At 37.7% G+C, this 16,679-nt stretch overlaps 1 protein-coding gene across 3 annotated transcripts in view; it reads right to left on the reverse strand.

The window, feature by feature from the left end:
- COL12A1 (collagen type XII alpha 1 chain) overlaps nt 1–16,679 on the reverse strand; it is a 115,046-nt gene that overhangs the window by 48,269 nt on the left and 50,098 nt on the right. For all 3 annotated transcript variants that reach the window (XM_054698934.1, XM_054698933.1, XM_054698935.1), the window contains 15 exons: nt 16,414–16,553; nt 15,512–15,641; nt 14,098–14,240; nt 13,663–13,792; nt 11,702–11,842; nt 10,083–10,208; nt 7,773–7,912; nt 7,402–7,534; nt 7,277–7,303; nt 6,818–6,960; nt 3,763–3,892; nt 3,219–3,358; nt 2,677–2,806; nt 1,403–1,545; nt 216–345 (listed from right to left, as the gene is read on the reverse strand). In XM_054698934.1, coding sequence (XP_054554909.1) covers nt 216–345; nt 1,403–1,545; nt 2,677–2,806; nt 3,219–3,358; nt 3,763–3,892; nt 6,818–6,960; nt 7,277–7,303; nt 7,402–7,534; nt 7,773–7,912; nt 10,083–10,208; nt 11,702–11,842; nt 13,663–13,792; nt 14,098–14,240; nt 15,512–15,641; nt 16,414–16,553 — 1,926 coding nt within the window. The remainder of the gene's footprint in view (nt 1–215; nt 346–1,402; nt 1,546–2,676; nt 2,807–3,218; nt 3,359–3,762; nt 3,893–6,817; nt 6,961–7,276; nt 7,304–7,401; nt 7,535–7,772; nt 7,913–10,082; nt 10,209–11,701; nt 11,843–13,662; nt 13,793–14,097; nt 14,241–15,511; nt 15,642–16,413; nt 16,554–16,679) is intronic.

The raw sequence follows: 16,679 nt of genomic DNA on the forward strand, positions 1-16,679 counted from the left end.
AATGAGCAGTTTGGACTCAAAGTCTTAATCTGGAATGTGAATGTGGGGGAGTCCAGATGGGATCACATGCCCAGGGCTACCTTCACCCATTTACAGGTGAAGAAAGCTCCCACCACCACCCACTCACCGCCAACCTCCCATTCCTCATTCACTCAGGGAATCCCTGCCAATCTAGTTACAAAGGAATAGGGATGGAGAAAGGATTTCTGCCTCACATGTGCGGCCCTGGCCAGGGCTGGGATTTCCCTCTCCATCCGAGTAGACAGCTACGATCTTCACATCATAGGGTGTGTCTGGAATCAGCCGCTCCAGATTCACCGAGCGGCTACTTCCTGGCACCACAATCTGGAGGGGAGGAAATGCCAAATTCTGCCTGACAACAACCCAAATGCTTATTAAGTCTTTGATCAGTCAACATAATAATGTTTATAATAAAAAGCTGAGGCCAGACAGGTCAAAAGCCAACTTCTGTGTTTCTTTGTGAGAGCTGCCCAAGCCACCTGTGGATGCAATCAATTCTCAGAAATCCCCCCTCTAAAAAAGTTGGTTCATACTTGACCCTTAGGAGCATCAGTTGTCTTACATTTATATTTATTGTGAAGATTCTCAAATATCAAGGCTCATGACAGTAACTCCCCCCCCCCAAAAAAAAAGCCATCCTAAGTGTTACATGTACATAAGAGAAGGGACCACTTCATTGATGGGAAAGAATCATTCCATGAAGAATGCAACACTGCTGGAATGTGTCCTACTATCACAAGGACACACAAATCCTTACAGGATACATGTACTGCTCATCATTTATCTTCATTCATTATCATTTAGTTTTGTAGATTTATAACTTAGTTTCTAAATTTCTTTTCCCTTAGCTATTCTGATATTATCCTTACATAAATGAATAATTTCTGATTGCTACATTATTTATCTACTTAATGAACTGAATAAGTACTATGACTTGAGCATAGGCTGGCAATCTGTAAAGCCAGTGAAGGCCAACTTTAGGATATTTTCATAACAAAGACACTTGCACTTTACAACAAAGCCCATGTTGACAAGGTCTAGCAATGATTTGCATTTATTATTAAGGGTTTTTAACCACATGGCTAATTTGCATTTTCCCAAAATTCATTTTTGCTAACTCATCCTACCATTTATACACCTGCCTCAATTCATCCAAAACAATCATGTTAGCATTATATATTGGCATGTTTGTGGTCTGCATTCTTACGGCCTACCAAACATAATATAAACATGAAACTATATTCATCAGGAAATAAAATTTCCATGAGACTTTGTACCACAACAACAACGGCTTATTGTTCTGGACCAGCAGCCATAGCTGGTAGCACAGTAGAATGTACAAAACTTTTTTTCTGAGCTCTAAGATGACAAAATGACTCACAGATTCTGAGGGTCTTGTGCCAGTCAGAGGAGAATACACGACACGATACTGCTGCACAGGCCCTGGTGCTGGGTCCCAGCGAACATCCAGGCTGTTTGGTGTAGGATTGTACACCTGGATATTTCTTGCCAGTCCTCTCACCACTGAAGAAAGAAAATCCAGCACATACTCCTTAAGTCAGTTTATACATGCTGAGTTTCTATTATCACTTCTCCAGAACCTATATTCCATAATAGGAGGAAATACTATACTCCTTAAATTTCTGATTATCTACATATAAGATCAAATTAAAGTCCAAATTTAGTATAGTTTTTGTCTACATGGAAGCAAATTTGTTTCCAATAAAAGCCAGCTAGTAAAAGTAGCAGTCCTGGGTTGGCCATAAAGGGACAAGGGAGAGAAGCTGGAAAAGAAAGTTCAGTTTTCCAACACAGGTGATGAAAAGAGAGACAAGAAAAAGTGCGTAGTGTATTCCTTCTAAGTCAAAACTGACAAACAGCTCTGGAGCCCATCTAATTGAGTCAACTACTTTCAATCTTTCACTTTTTTATGCATTCCTTCTTCATTCAATAAATAGCTACTGAATGTCTTCTGTGATTAAAAGAAAAGGTAAAAGGAGAAATAAGAAATGCACTCAGTTCTCAATGAAATGTCCCAAGAGACTCAGAGAAACATATCAATTAAATCCACATGTTAACACCACACTCTAGCCAATAACATCATTTTCTAGAACGATAATCTTTTACCAAAAGAAGTCATCCATACTTGCTTCTTGTTAGCCATCAGCAAGTTTATTTTTAAAGTCATAGAAATATTTGCAAGCGTGCATGAAAGTTTTAAAACAATACTACAAAGAGTAGTATATACTAGTTTCTAAAAATGTTAATGGCAAGTGAAAGCCCACAGCTTTTGAATACTAAAAAGCACTTCAACAGCAAACCAGAGAATATACAATCAGTAACACAACAGATTTCAACAATTCACACTCTGATTGCCAATTAGAAAACACTGCAGTGAAAGAGAATGACTGAAGTAGCACTTACTGATGCCTGTATCCATATTTATAAATTCTGAAATTATTATTTCAGAAAAAGAATGCCATTATAAATTCGTTGTTTCATACACCAAAATCTTAACAGTTGGTGATGTTTGTGAGGTGAAACATGGATAAATTTTATGGGTTTATCCTATCATTCTGAATTTTCCAAATTTTCTTAATGGGATTATATAGCATTTATAATGAAAAGGCTTAATTTTTCCGCCTTCTCACTTACATGTTCTTCCAGTATCTGATGTTCGTCCTCCATCACCTTCAGTATAAACAGGAACAACTGTAATGGTATATGGGGTATCTGGCTGCAGATTCCTAAGAATGGCATAATTGGTATTCCCAGGAATTGGTACCTAAAGAGTTTAATAAAACATAAAGCATTTGATAGGAAAAACTTATAAAAGAAATAATATTTTGAGCAAATATAATAGTCAGGATATTAAGTCAAGACGATGTCAAGAAAAAAAATTGTATATTAGGCTATAAAGATATGCCCTCATATCAATTGTTACAAGTGGTTATGTAGACCCTCTACAAGGCCCCCCTTAGAGTTCCCTAGAATGATTACTTCCTCAACCCCAAACGCTGCAATCCCCCTATCACCGGGCACTAAATCATCAATCTATAACCCTCTGTCAAGTGATACTACATGAATACAAACTTCATCAGCACTAAAGCAAATAAAATAACTCTCTTAACTCCACTTTTGAAAATTTCAACCACAGTATAAACAAACATGCATTTTTCACTATAGGAAATAATTACCATTTCCTCTGGACCACCTGCTGTAGGTACATAAAAGAGCTTATACTGGCGAGGATTTCCCTCTGCATGGTCCCAGCGAACATTCAGGCTGCTGGTAGAAGGATCATACACTCTCAGGTTCCTCACAGTATTCAGAGGCTCTGCAAGGTACAGAAAGCACATCACAACGTAATCCTAACAAGCGAGCACACATGAAACACAGGTTCCTGATAGACCCCAAGCTCCCAGAACTTAGCAGGGATCCCACAGCAGGCACCCCACAAATATTTACTGAAGCAGTGAATAAATGAATTATGTAATCATCTATGGTGCACGTGTCTCATCTCTCCACAAAATATTTGTCCCAAATGTGTTCTACATTTTTATCCTAGAAAGTAAGAATATCTTTCTCCACAGAGCTAGGATAGGCTACGACAGGATATTAAGAATAACATAATTTTTAAATACTAGCAAAACTCTGAGTCAACCTAGTGTTTTCAGATAAAGATACGTTCCATTCCCACAGTAGTTACTAATGCAACTACAGAAGTCTGGGTTCACTTACTGGTCTTGCCTCTTCCAGTCATCCGACCTCCTTCACCATCAGGATACAGGGAGGACACAGTGATGGTGTAAGGAGTGTCAGGCTTCAGTTTCTGCAGGACCACACTGTTCTGCCGTCCTCCTATGGTGGTCTTGAGTAAAACAGGGATACGTGTAAGCCTTGTTCTGTCCATCCCACTAATCTGTTAGAAAAACTCTTTCTAGGGGGGAGTTGTTTGTGACCCTTGCCAAGATCTGGAAACACGTACCACAGTGAAGGCTTAAGATCTATCTTATGGTAGTATTTGAAATATAAAATATGCACCATAAATCATAAGAAGGATTCTAAGCCTCATATTACTGGTAACATCACAAAGATATTTCGACTTGCTGGCCGCCAGCAATGTGAAATTTTATCCAAAACATTTTTCACAGATCTCTTCTCCCAAAAGGCATTAATCATAAATGAACTACAAAGGAAATTTAAGATAGCAAAGAACTGCATAATATTAGGAATGCCACATCATTCACTGTTATTCTTACATTTTTACATATGTTTTTTATTTGCTTTAGAAACACATTAAAATGATTTAGCAAAGTATCTAAAGTTTTTGGTGTTTCCCTGCCAAAACTGCCTCTCTAGCACATTATCTGGGTGAACTATGTGACCAACCCCTGAGCCAGGTCACTCTCAGAGAGGGGGGTCCTAGTGGTGTCCATGATACCAGAATCATGGTATGAAGAATTTTTTAGTTCTCGCCATTGATTGTGTACAGTTTTTTATTCATTGCTTAAGATCATCTAGCTATCTTGTTGAAAGAAAATTTGTATGATTGATTAACAGTCTACCGAATTCAGATGTTTATGCCATACTAATTAAAATCGCATGAAAATGGCATGCTGCCCACAGAGAGTGCACATGTGGATGGCTGGATGCACTATTACCTCACAGATGTTCCCAACTTAGCAAACATTACTCAAGTAGTCTCAATTCCAAAGACACCTCGGTGAATCACTGTAGTCATCAACAATATGAGAAAATGAACTGCATTGGTTAATCTCAATAAATTTAATATCTGAGGCTATGGCACAAGAGTATCAATATTGGTACAAACCTTTAGATACTTAACAATTCTGAAATATCCACTTAGTAGAGCTAGCATTATGAGTAAGCAGAGGACTGTTTACCTACTTTTCCCACCCAACTCACCAAGATAATTCTAGCATTAGTGACTTATAACTTTTGTTATTTCATGAACCAGGATGCAAATATCCCTAAGAATAATATACCTGAAGGGATTATCAGCTAATACTTTCCAGAAGATAAGTTTATGAGATTCTTTCTGATTATAACAAACAGCTAAGAAAAGGTAAAAGCGACTCAGGTTAGCAGTGGAGGTTCAGCACCACCAAGATGAAAAATACTAAGGACAAACTTCACCTGCTGCAGCGTTGCCTACACCTGGCCTGGCACAGACAAAAAGAAGCTCTATTGCCCACATTAAAGTATCAGTCCCTTGGGCGTCCCTGGTGGCTCTATCAAGCTATTGGCAGTCACTGCAGCATGGAGTTCAATCCCCGATGAGTTCAATCCCCAGCCAGGCAGGGAGCAGCCCACATGGTGCAGCAGACCTCTCCTGTAGCACCCGCTGCTCCCCTCAGAGTGTATTTCAGTAAATCTGCCTGTTCTGCTCCCCACTGTTTCTGGTGAATCCTCTCACCCCCACAGCCTGTATCCCAGTTCTTATACGCATAAATAAAATAAATCTTTTTTTAAAAAAAGCATCAGTCCCTCACGTTTAGATGTAGTAAGTACTAACTGAATTATCTGCTTCCTCTTTGCATGGCTCATTATTCCTATTTGATTATCAACTCAGTTAGATCATCATGTAGCTCAATAAACACTTTAATCATAAATAAAATAGTCTGTCAAAGTTGTCTTACTTTATATCAAAATCAGCTGATTTCACTTAGTAGTTTATTATTGATAATCCATTTAACTAAAATAGACAAATTCTCAACCCAAACTAGGGCTATGTATGAAAACCTCAAGAGACCAACTCCAAAGTTGCCCTCAGGATGAGAGTTTCTGGTTCAGCCAAATCCACTTTCTAGCTAGTATCAGACCTTTAACCACACATCTTTAACCACTGCAGCATCTACCTCTAATGTGGGAATGACAACTCTAACCTGATAAAAAGTAGGACACATTTGCCAGAGCTCAGCAAGTTAGATAATCAAAGGCTAAAACCTTTTGTATCTCTACGGCTATGTGAGCAACTAGCAGCAGTCCCCTTCCCCCACAAAAAAAATAAATAAATAAATAAACAAATGCCGGACCTCACCGAAAGAGGTATTTGAAATAAATTAGAAAACATTGTTCTGTCTATGTAAAAACCTTGGTGCTTCCTCGTCTAGCATAATGTGCACAGTTCTAGTCACATATTTTATAAAAGTCATAACTGGAGAAAGTTCAAAGACCAACATTGACAACTAAAGTAGACAAGTTAGATGAATAAGGGCTTTGATAAATAAAGAAAAGCTAGAAATAAAAGCCCTACCACCTTTCTCAGCAACCTCTGTTTGGTTAAATACCAAATTGATAAATAGTATGAATTAGGTCACGGGCACACAAATCTGAAAATAGGAGGGCTGGGAGATACTTTATGATATGCAAGAAGTTAAAATAAATAAAAGTAAGCTTCACGTAGAAGTGAAGCAAGGTATGAAGCAAACTTTCATCTCTTAAATTACAGAGATACAGATTGAAAATCTAAGTATATTCAAAAATCTAGACACCTTCGTGCATAGTCCAGTCCTAAAAGCTTTTAAGGGGAATAGAGATGCCTTGACGCTCATGCCTGATGCTGAGAGGTGACTGTGAAGGCTAACTCTGTCCTCCCATGAGAATACCCACTGAACCTTCATTAGGGATGGAGCCAATTAAGTCTATGCAAAGCAATAAAATTTGCATCACCCAAAATAGTAAATATCACTAAATAAACACTGGAGATAAAAGGAGTTTGAAGAGGAAAGAGTAGATTTATCGAAATTACAGTTTTTGCAAAACAAATTACCGTTTGTTCATTGCCCTCCCCTGTGGAAGTTTGGTAAGTGATTCTGTATTTCTGCACACGGCCACTAGCAGGGTCCCACTTGACAGTCAAACTGTTAGATGTTGCATTGTACACCTGAAGGTTCCTTGGTCCACTTTTTGGAGCTGAAAGAAGATTGTCAAAAGCAAGGTAAATACACAAAAAAATTCCTCTTCCTGTAAACATCATTCCCAAGGAACTAGCATTATATACTTCTGGGTTTAGAACTAACTTTGACCCCACGAGAAATGATGGTCATTGAAACTTAATAACTTCTTAACAAAAACAGCAAAGCAAAGATTTCAAGAAAGCCCTATTTAAACAGTTCCCAAACAACACCTCATAATCTAAAAGCAGAAGGCCTGTTTACAATGAATTTTATCATGTTTTTCATTCATTCACTATTTGGTCATTCATACAATTCAGCAAAAAAATTCTTACCTTGTGTTGTTAAGGGTATCAAACGCACTAAAAAAAATGGGAAAATATTACTAATATAGTTATAGCTCAATTTTTTTTGAATTAATTTTAAAATAGCAATGTGCCATTAGAAAGCGGATACCTACATGTTCGCTCACTGCCAGACAGGTCATCACTTTCTGACTCATCGGGGTAGATAGCAGTAACAGCAACTTCATAGAGTGTATTTGGGTTCAAGTTTTCAAACACCAAAGTATTTTCATCTCCATTTAAGATTGTCTTGGAGAAAGAAGGGAAAAAAAACCCACACAAAATAAGTCACCACACACATCATACATTCGATAGCAGTTTGTTGACATCATTTAGTCAGATGTTCCTCTTGCTCTGATGACAGCTATGAGTTCAATTGTTACCAGTAGAAAAGGATACTTGTCTGATTACAGAGGTATCCCGCATTCAAACAAGATTTCCTATAATGAAGTGGGGTATTAAAAAAAAGAAAGAGAATTAACACTACCTCCATCTTATCTGAGCTTCCAAAAGGTGCCCAGGTTATTCTATAGAGAGAAACATCTGAAGCTCCATGATCCCAAGTTCCTCTGAAACTCTCAGGTGTTACTTCAGTAATCCTTAGGTTTGTTGGCGCTGGTACAGGACCTATCATGAGAAAGGGCAGGATGATTTTTTTTTAAATTGCGGTAACATTGTTTTACACTACTGTTGTTACTTCAGAAGTAAAGGATCCCTACTCAGGTATTGCCATGGTCAGTGCACCTGCCACCAATCACCCAGAGTCTATCATGAAAGTCCATTTTTTAATTTTATCTACAAATTTTATTTGATATAATAAAAACTTCCTTGTTTTATTTTAATGAATGTGGAAAAAACTATCAAAAACATAGGTTGAAGCCAAATATCTCACCAATTCAGTTCATTTTAGGCATAAATATGAGACAGCTTCAACAGCTACAAACATTTTACGGTTGATAGGCTTTTTGTATTCTATGATGAGGATACCTTCTTAAAGATACCATTTAGCAGTACTCTTCTAACTTAGAGTTCCTAATAATTTTGCAGTTCACACTTTTTGAGAATCTAGTGAAAACCTTGAATATCTCACAGAGCAACACAAACAAGCACAAAAGAGAGTACATGGACCTTCAATTTCTATGAAATATTATGATCTAGAATGACCAAATGGTATCATCTAGCAAAGTTGAAACACGTAAGTTTTTCTTGATAGATCACCAACCTTAAACATAATGTGGCACAGACGATACTGAATCTATCCAGTTATAGGAATAACCCTAGAGCTGTTGATACCTGCTGAAATCTTAATTAAGAGCCTCTCCATGGACTAAATAATAAGTTTGTAGCAATTTGGAATATCAATTTTACTTTTTTAGCTTTTACTGTCAATTATTTCTCTTCTGGTTATCAAAGCCAACCATGCAAACCCAGAGTCATCAAAAATTTGTTTCTCATAATTATGATGAAAAGGCCCATTGAGATAAAGAATGGTACTATTTTCACATGCAAAATTACAAAACCAATCAACTGTTTGGTTGAGTAAAACACAGTATTAAAATTAATTTCATCTGCCTACTTTTACCTTTTTTAAAATTTTCCAATAGGGAAATTTAAAATCACATTCATTGTTCCCATTATATTTGTTCAAAACACTGCTGACTTGAAGCCTTAATTTCTTAGCCACTATTTTACTAGGCAATTAAGTGCTGAGTCCTATGCCAAGATCTGGAGATACAAAGCTGAATAAAATAAATGTCTCTGCCTTCATTATAAGGGAGCAAGGAGAACATAGCACAGGTAGTAAAAGAATGCCATGCAATAATAACTGGGCTAAATATAATGCAGTAGCATGGACAGGGAAAGGAGCTGACATCCCTAGAAGCAGCAGCAGGATGGAGCAGGAAAGGAGACACCTAAGATAGTCACCCTGTACCGTCCCCACCTTCCCACTGTGGAAGGCTCCCCTGTCTCTGAAATCCACTAGCACACAATCAGTGCCACTGATCTCACCTCCCTATGTGTTGTGAATTAATTATTCTTATCTCCACAATGAACTAATGATGTATTAAAGGCAAAATGATTATATTTTGCTACACCTGACTACACTTTACATAAAAAAAAACTCAAAAATATTTGATAGCTAATGCATCTTTTCCAGAGAAAACACCCAATATACATGAATATGTTCCCCCCCCTTTCTCTTGCACACACACACACACACACACACACACACACATCCCAGGTAAGTATTTGGAAGATGAATTAATGACAGTGGAGGTCAGAATAATAATACTATAGGAATTATCATTTAAAAAATGGAATAAAAGGGTATCTCCCTGGTGGCGCAAGGGGTTAAGCATCACATTATGAAGCAATTCACAGCCTCTGCAGTATGAGTTCAATCCCTAGCCGGTCATGGAGCAACCCACATGGCGCAGCAGACCTCTCCTGTAGCACCCGCTGCTCCCCTCAGCAGTGTATTTCACTCAATCTGCCTGTTCTGTTCCCCACTCTGTCTCTGGTGAATCCTCTCACCCACAGCATCTCTGGCCTGTGCCCCAGCCCTTGTATGCATAAATAAGTAAATCTTTAAAAAAATAAAATAAAAATAAAAAATGGAATAAAGATAGAAGGTGGGACACTCTGTTCTAAAGAAAATAAGTGAAAAACAATCCATGCATCCAAACATCATTAAATATAAAAAAAAGCCTTGAGAAATGAAATGATGCAGTAAATTTGGTCACACAAGCATGTGGTATTATTCCTCGATTTTCAATGAAGCATGAACACAACTCACGGGTAGTGTCCTGAGCAGTCACTGGGGGAGACTCCCCCTCATCATACACAGCAGAAACGCTGACTGTGTAAAGGGTTCGTGAGAAGAGGTCTCGGAGAGGGGTGCTGGTCCTTGATCTGTCCACCTCTACCTATAACAGAACAGTGGAATGTTTTTACTAACAGTTTAGTTTTGACATCTCTGTGTTACTTACTATACCTCTTGACAAAAGAGCATAAACACTGTGGTACAAAAAATTCAAAAAGCAATGTTCTCCACTTTGCATAAGAATCCAGAAACTGGAAAAAATTTAAACGTTTACAAAGTGAAAAATACGTATTTGTGCTAGCGCTATACCTGACACTAAATTCTGGTAAATGGTGACCACCTCTGGGTACAAGGAACCATATGGTTTTTCACCTGTCCTGCTTTGCATCACTGCCTTATACTCTTTTGGAAATGTTCTCCAGTGCTTTATCTCGTATGTTATGAACAAGAACCCCGTGAGACCCATTGGCCATTGTACTACCTCAGAAATTGAAAGCCAGCATAAAATGAATGTATATAAATATAAAAATTAGCATCTGTGTAATCCAAATAATTAGTCAGTAATTGGGAACTTGGAGAAACCATTTCTATCTTCCAAAATGTCTCTGAGATTTTGACATCAATTGCAAACCCCTAAGCATATTCAAGTCTTAAACTCATTCACGGCTGCAACCCCTCAATTCAACCACATTTTGAACTGGATTGTTGTAGGCGCAGGAAGGGCACAGAGCAGGGTATCTATGATCCGAGCAGACTGGGTAAAGGAGAGTCCTGGAAACCTCAGTGGCTTTCTTAGGCTTTTACTGAGCTTTACATGTAGTGCGGCAAACAGGTACACGGCAGGCAGGGGTGCCGGGAGCCAGGAGGCCAGAGGCCTCCAAGCCCCAGCAAGTCTTCACTCCGCTTCTCTGGCTTTCTTTTTCCCCTTCTCTCTCTTGCCTCTCTTCTGCTTCTGCTTCTCTTCCTGACTATCTCAATACTCCTCCCACCGCCCACAGAAGTGAACAACACGACAATGTAACAAGTGCAGGTGCCCCATCAGAGAGGGCAATCCTAATGGTGGCAGAAAAGCCTATTTACTTTACAGTTGTCATGGAAACAACTCTATCCCACATCACCTCAAAAATAAAAATGCTCACTGCTAAAGGGCACTCTTCCAACAGCATTCTCACCCTCTCCCCTTGTCCATCTCAACTATCCTATGCTCCTATTTTCTGACAGATTCCCTCATCTCTCCTGAATCTCCTTGCTTGCTTTTATTTTTAGAAACATTATGGCATTTTTTTTAGTATTTCATAGAATTCAAAGCATCAGATAAATTATCTGGATGAAAAGATGCTATCTAGAGGCTATAAGTTATTATTAAAGGAGTATTTTTTGAGATTAATATCACAGCAAAATATTTCTAAACAAAATGCAAGACAGTTCAATATATTATTGATGTTCAAAAAGTGCTTTATTAATATAACAAGTTTCAACACTATATTAATAAAATGGAAGATTTGCAAAACATATTATTGTTATATTTGCTAAAGTTTTTTTGTTAAACCTATTAAGAAAACAAATATTTCCTAATCCATTTGAATCTCAACCTACCTCTTTGGCCTCCTCTTCAGGTGTTTTGTATCGGACAATGTATTTACGCACTTTTCCAGGCACAGGTTCCCAAAAGACATTCATGGTGCTGTGGGTCACATCTCTGAGTTTCAGATCCCGAGGTCTGGCTAAAGGCACTGGAGAAACACGTGATTATTAGGTCCAGAATTGGTTCTCAACCACAAAACTATAAAGCATTCCACAAGCTGCCAAGAAGTTGTTTGAGAAAAACATAAAGGTGTCTAGCAAAATAACTGGAAAAAATGGTTATGACGTTTAAAGCCATGATTTACTGGATAGAGCTGGATTCTTCTTTAAAAGTCTTTTGAAAAATAGGATATATTCAATTATTCATTGTAACGCTAGCTTTTCATTTACATGTCAAGTTTTCTTCCACTCTATTTAAATAAACTCTTACTTGCTATTCCTGGATAATATATCACAACTCACCATAAATGTGCAACTCATATTTCTTTATCAGATATTTAAATGAGTTAAGAGAAACCAAATCAATAAACTTTTGCGCTCTCAAGAATGTGACAGAAAAATAAATGATTCCAATAGTAAAACATGAAGATGAGCCAAAAGTAAACATTCAATTAGCTTATAAGAAAATCACAGAAGCCCAAGTAATTAGAGGAAAATCCAAGTGATAATTTTTTACCTAGTCAAATAAAGCTTTATTTTAAAAAGAATGGAAGGAGAATAAGAAACAAAAAGATTTTTTCCTTGTAATGTAAGATATAGCTCATTGTTTCCAGCTGACCCTCTAACCATTTTCCTTGTCTCTCATTTCAACTCTGTACATCTCTCTTCCTGAATCTCTCTCCACTTCCATATCTCTGTGCTTCCTCCACTTCCATGTCTCTGTGCTTCCATTCCTTCAATGTTCTCTTCTCTGTGTACCCACTTTCTCCACTGTTAGAGTCAGCCCCCTATGTCCATGATACATTTGTCTTTCATCCACTGTAAATCTCAGGTCTCTCCAGCACTCTCAGAACATATCTCCCTCCCTGGCTGGATCCTCACTCATTCCATCTGCCACTAACCCATTTCCTCAAAACCTCCAGGCAGAGTCTAACATATAAGAGATTGATTATTTGTTGTCAATGGATTTATACTGCCTTGTCCTACAGGGGTTTTTCTCTTCCTTGCCCATCATGCTTTTGTTTTAGTTCCTCTGTCCTCTTGAAGTTTCCTTCTAATTCTAATTTCCTTAGAAATGCAGGATAAGATCCACCTATTTTATGTCACGTCATCTATCCTAGCATGCCTACCTTGGCATGGAAGAAAAAAAACTGCCAGTTAGGTAAGGCAAACACGCTAACTTCAATCCATGTCACTTCTCAAGAAAGAGCAACTAAACGAATGAAATCAAGCACAAAACACAAAGGGGGCAGATGAACATACACATAAATGCAAACCATGGAGTCCTGTGCTCTGCACGGTTTTGTGTTATTCACTGGAGCATTTCCAACACCTAGCACAGTGATCAGAGTACAAGAGACAATTGAGTTAATTCCCTTCACTGAAACATGTATATGTGCCATAGAGTTTCGACTTCAACAGGAACTTGGAACATCTGGATCTTAAATCTAAAATCTTCCTCCAAAACTCATTCAGCCAACATTCCCATTTCACCAATGCTACATATAATATTCCATGAATCTACAACATCACTTGTACATGCACCTTTCATGTTGGTCCCATGCTCTGACTGCCACCTGACCAAGAACAACTGTAAGTCACCATCAATTGTCAAGATACATCTCAATGTCAGGGGTCACAAGTATGAAAAAAAGTATATCCTAAAATCAATTTAAGATGCTGCTATAAGTTTAAAATTGATTTTAAGTCTCAAATTTGATTGTGATTAAGTAATAACCCATGCACAAAGTATCAAATTATTTTGAGCATTATTGTAAGGTGAAGGAAAAATTCTCATGCAATGTCTTACAGGTGACTTCCCGAGCAGTGACAGGCTCACTCGTGAGGTCATGCAGGACGGCCTGGACAGTGACTTTGTACTCTGTGTTGGGAAGGAGGTCAGTCAGCTGAACTTCATTCACTGCAGGCCCCACACGCATCTGCATACAGACATGACAAAGGAAAATGAGACATTCAAATCATAAGTAAGATATCCCTTACCAGGCATAGCCATATACAGCCCATTTGTCAGCACTAGATTATAGCACAAACTTTAAAGGTTTTTTCAAAGCTGCATTTTCTTTTTCAGGATCATTTTCTAAAATATGTCACAGGCCACTGATCTAATTTTCTGTTCTGTATGTAATGTGATGAACAAATTTTTAAAGTAATTGCAGTTTAATAGAGACTCTAAAACTGTACAGTCTCAAGAAGATTCAGTGATAAAGAAAGAAACTTCTCCCACCTCTTTGGGTTTTGTGGGTTCTCTGGTGCCGACTGGTTCATATGACAAGGTGTAGCCAGTAGCTCCTCCCACAGGCTGCCACTGCACATGCATGGTGGTGGGGCCGACATCATAAATATTCACGCTGACTACAGGGACTGGCACTGTTGGCAGGCAAAAGCAGGTAGCAGTCTAATTCCTGTCATTCTGACTCATTTTTCATGGTTGCTTCCTACTTAATTATTGATATTTGCATATATACATAAGAGAATGGATTGCTGTGAGAAGCCAAAGTTAATATAATTCTTTCCATCCCCCCTCTATCTGCACCCCCACCACCAAGTCCATTCTCATTGTTCACTGCCACCTCATACTCTGGAATGCATTACAACTATTTCATAAAGGAAAACATTCTTAATTGCAAATGGAATTCCAATAGCCCATATAAAGCCAAAATAGACACCAATCTCTGAGAATTTCAACTGCATTTCTGGGTCAAATCTAAAGTGACTATTTTCATTCTTCAAACGTAGAATTTCATACATAATCAACCATCACAGCATTTTATTTCATCATTCTTTCAAAAAAAATAAATTTCAAATGAGTGACATACACTAATAACTGCAATTAATGTTATTTATGGACTTGAAAACAAGTCCATGAGGCAGAGTAAAAGGTTTACAGTCTCTTCTTAACACCAAATAGCTTTCTGTTTTTGGTTCAAAAATTGAGTTTAAAGTTTTAAGGAATTATCAGATTCTTCTTGCCTACTATGAAATATATTTTATCCTCTTATGTCTAATGTAAAGGGAAATGAGAGATAAAGACCAAAGGGTAAAGACCTAAGTAGTAAGTGGAGTCCAGTCCTTGCCTTGGAGAAAGTGATGTCTTTCTCTTGTAAGTGATCTCTCTCCCTTACCCTTGGGGCCCAGTCAAGAAGATGGGAAGGAGAAAGAGTATTTTCAATTGGCCTCAGAAACCCTATTACGAATAGGAGCAAAGAACATACCTCCTAAAAGTTCTTCTCAAAATCAAAGCCATTAGAATTCCTCTTGTAAAGGCCAGAGCCAGAAAAAAAAGGGGAGATCTCATTGCCAGCAAAGACATGTCCATCTGTGAAACCGAAATAGCTCCTCTCTGCACAGCTCCTCTTCCTAATCTTTGTTCCACAGTTTCACACAGAACTTCCCTGGGAAGTCAGTAACTCTAACTTATGTCACATATCTAAGGCGATGACTACCCAGTCCACCAGGGGATCCCATGGCAGGAGCAGCAAGAAGAGCAAAAAGTCACGGAGTTCTTATTGAGCACTCGGTAAACACTTGTTGAATGGATATCGAATTAAAGAATGATTTAGAAAGCTGACAACAATCTCACATGGGTGATCTCTATCTTAAAAAACAAAACAATTAGGATATTTTCAAACCAGACTTACAGGTTTTTTCTGTGCCCTTCAGAGGCTCACTGTATTCATCTTCTACCACAGAATATACATTAACCACATATTCAGTTTCAGGTTTCAAATCTTTCAGTACCGTGCTAGTTTCCAGTCGGCTCACATAAAACTAGGGGAAAATATAAAAAATAATGACAACTTATGTTATACACTTCCCTCTTTTTCTCTATAATTATGAAGTAGTTAACTGCAAAGAGCTTAGAAATTATACTTCAATGAGGTCATTGTCTTTTGTTTTTGGAAACCACCAGATTACAATGAGATCTTGGACAATTCACATAATTTATTCACCCAGCTGCTGTTTCCTTATTTGTACAATAACGTGGATAAAACTAGATCATCTTTAATGCTCTCTTCCAACTCTACAATTCTAGTATAAACTCATGAATAAATCAAGCATCCTCTAATTCAATTTTAATTTTAAAATTATATTGATATTCTGCAATTCTTAGAAACCATAAGGATTTAAACAAAGCTCTTCCCTTTAATTAGGCCCAAATGGAATTGTTTGCCTAGTAAAAAACAGAAGGCACAATTGTTGACTTCGTTCTGCCTCTCTTTATATCCCTCTCGCTTCTACCCAACATTTTTCTCAGAACCCCAATGAGGAGGACCTAATGTTAACATCAGAATGGAATGAGTTGTAGATTGTAACTCTTTTTTAATTTAATTTTTTATTTATATATATCATTGTTCATTTTTAAACAATGTTTGGTTTTTATCCCCTCACCCCAAGTATAGTCCCCATAAAATTTCCTTCACCAATTCACCCGTGCACCATTTTTACAGCCCCCTGAGCTCCTCCCTCCCTCCCTCTGATCAAATAATAACAATACAAACACAGCAAAACAAAACAAAAACAGACATTTATGTTTACTCACTTCTTGACGCTTCCCTCCAGAAACAGGATAGTATTCCACCTTATATCTATCAACACTGTCAGAAGGAGGTGTCCAACTCACTCTGAAAGAACGATGGGTTCGCTCAGAAATAACTATGTTAGAAGGTGCTTCCAAGTCACCTATATGTGGAAATAAAATGCATAACTTTTTATATTATTGTAGCAAAGTGATAAAATTAGAAATTAGATTTAAAAAGTATTTTTCTCCACATTCCAAGCTTTTACACACATTCTTTCATCTACTAA

This window comes from Talpa occidentalis, unplaced genomic scaffold (assembly GCF_014898055.3).
Source record: "Talpa occidentalis isolate TD23 unplaced genomic scaffold, MPIMG_talOcc4v2.1 talOcc4.2, whole genome shotgun sequence".
In the NCBI taxonomy this organism is placed as follows: domain Eukaryota; kingdom Metazoa; phylum Chordata; class Mammalia; order Eulipotyphla; family Talpidae; genus Talpa; species Talpa occidentalis.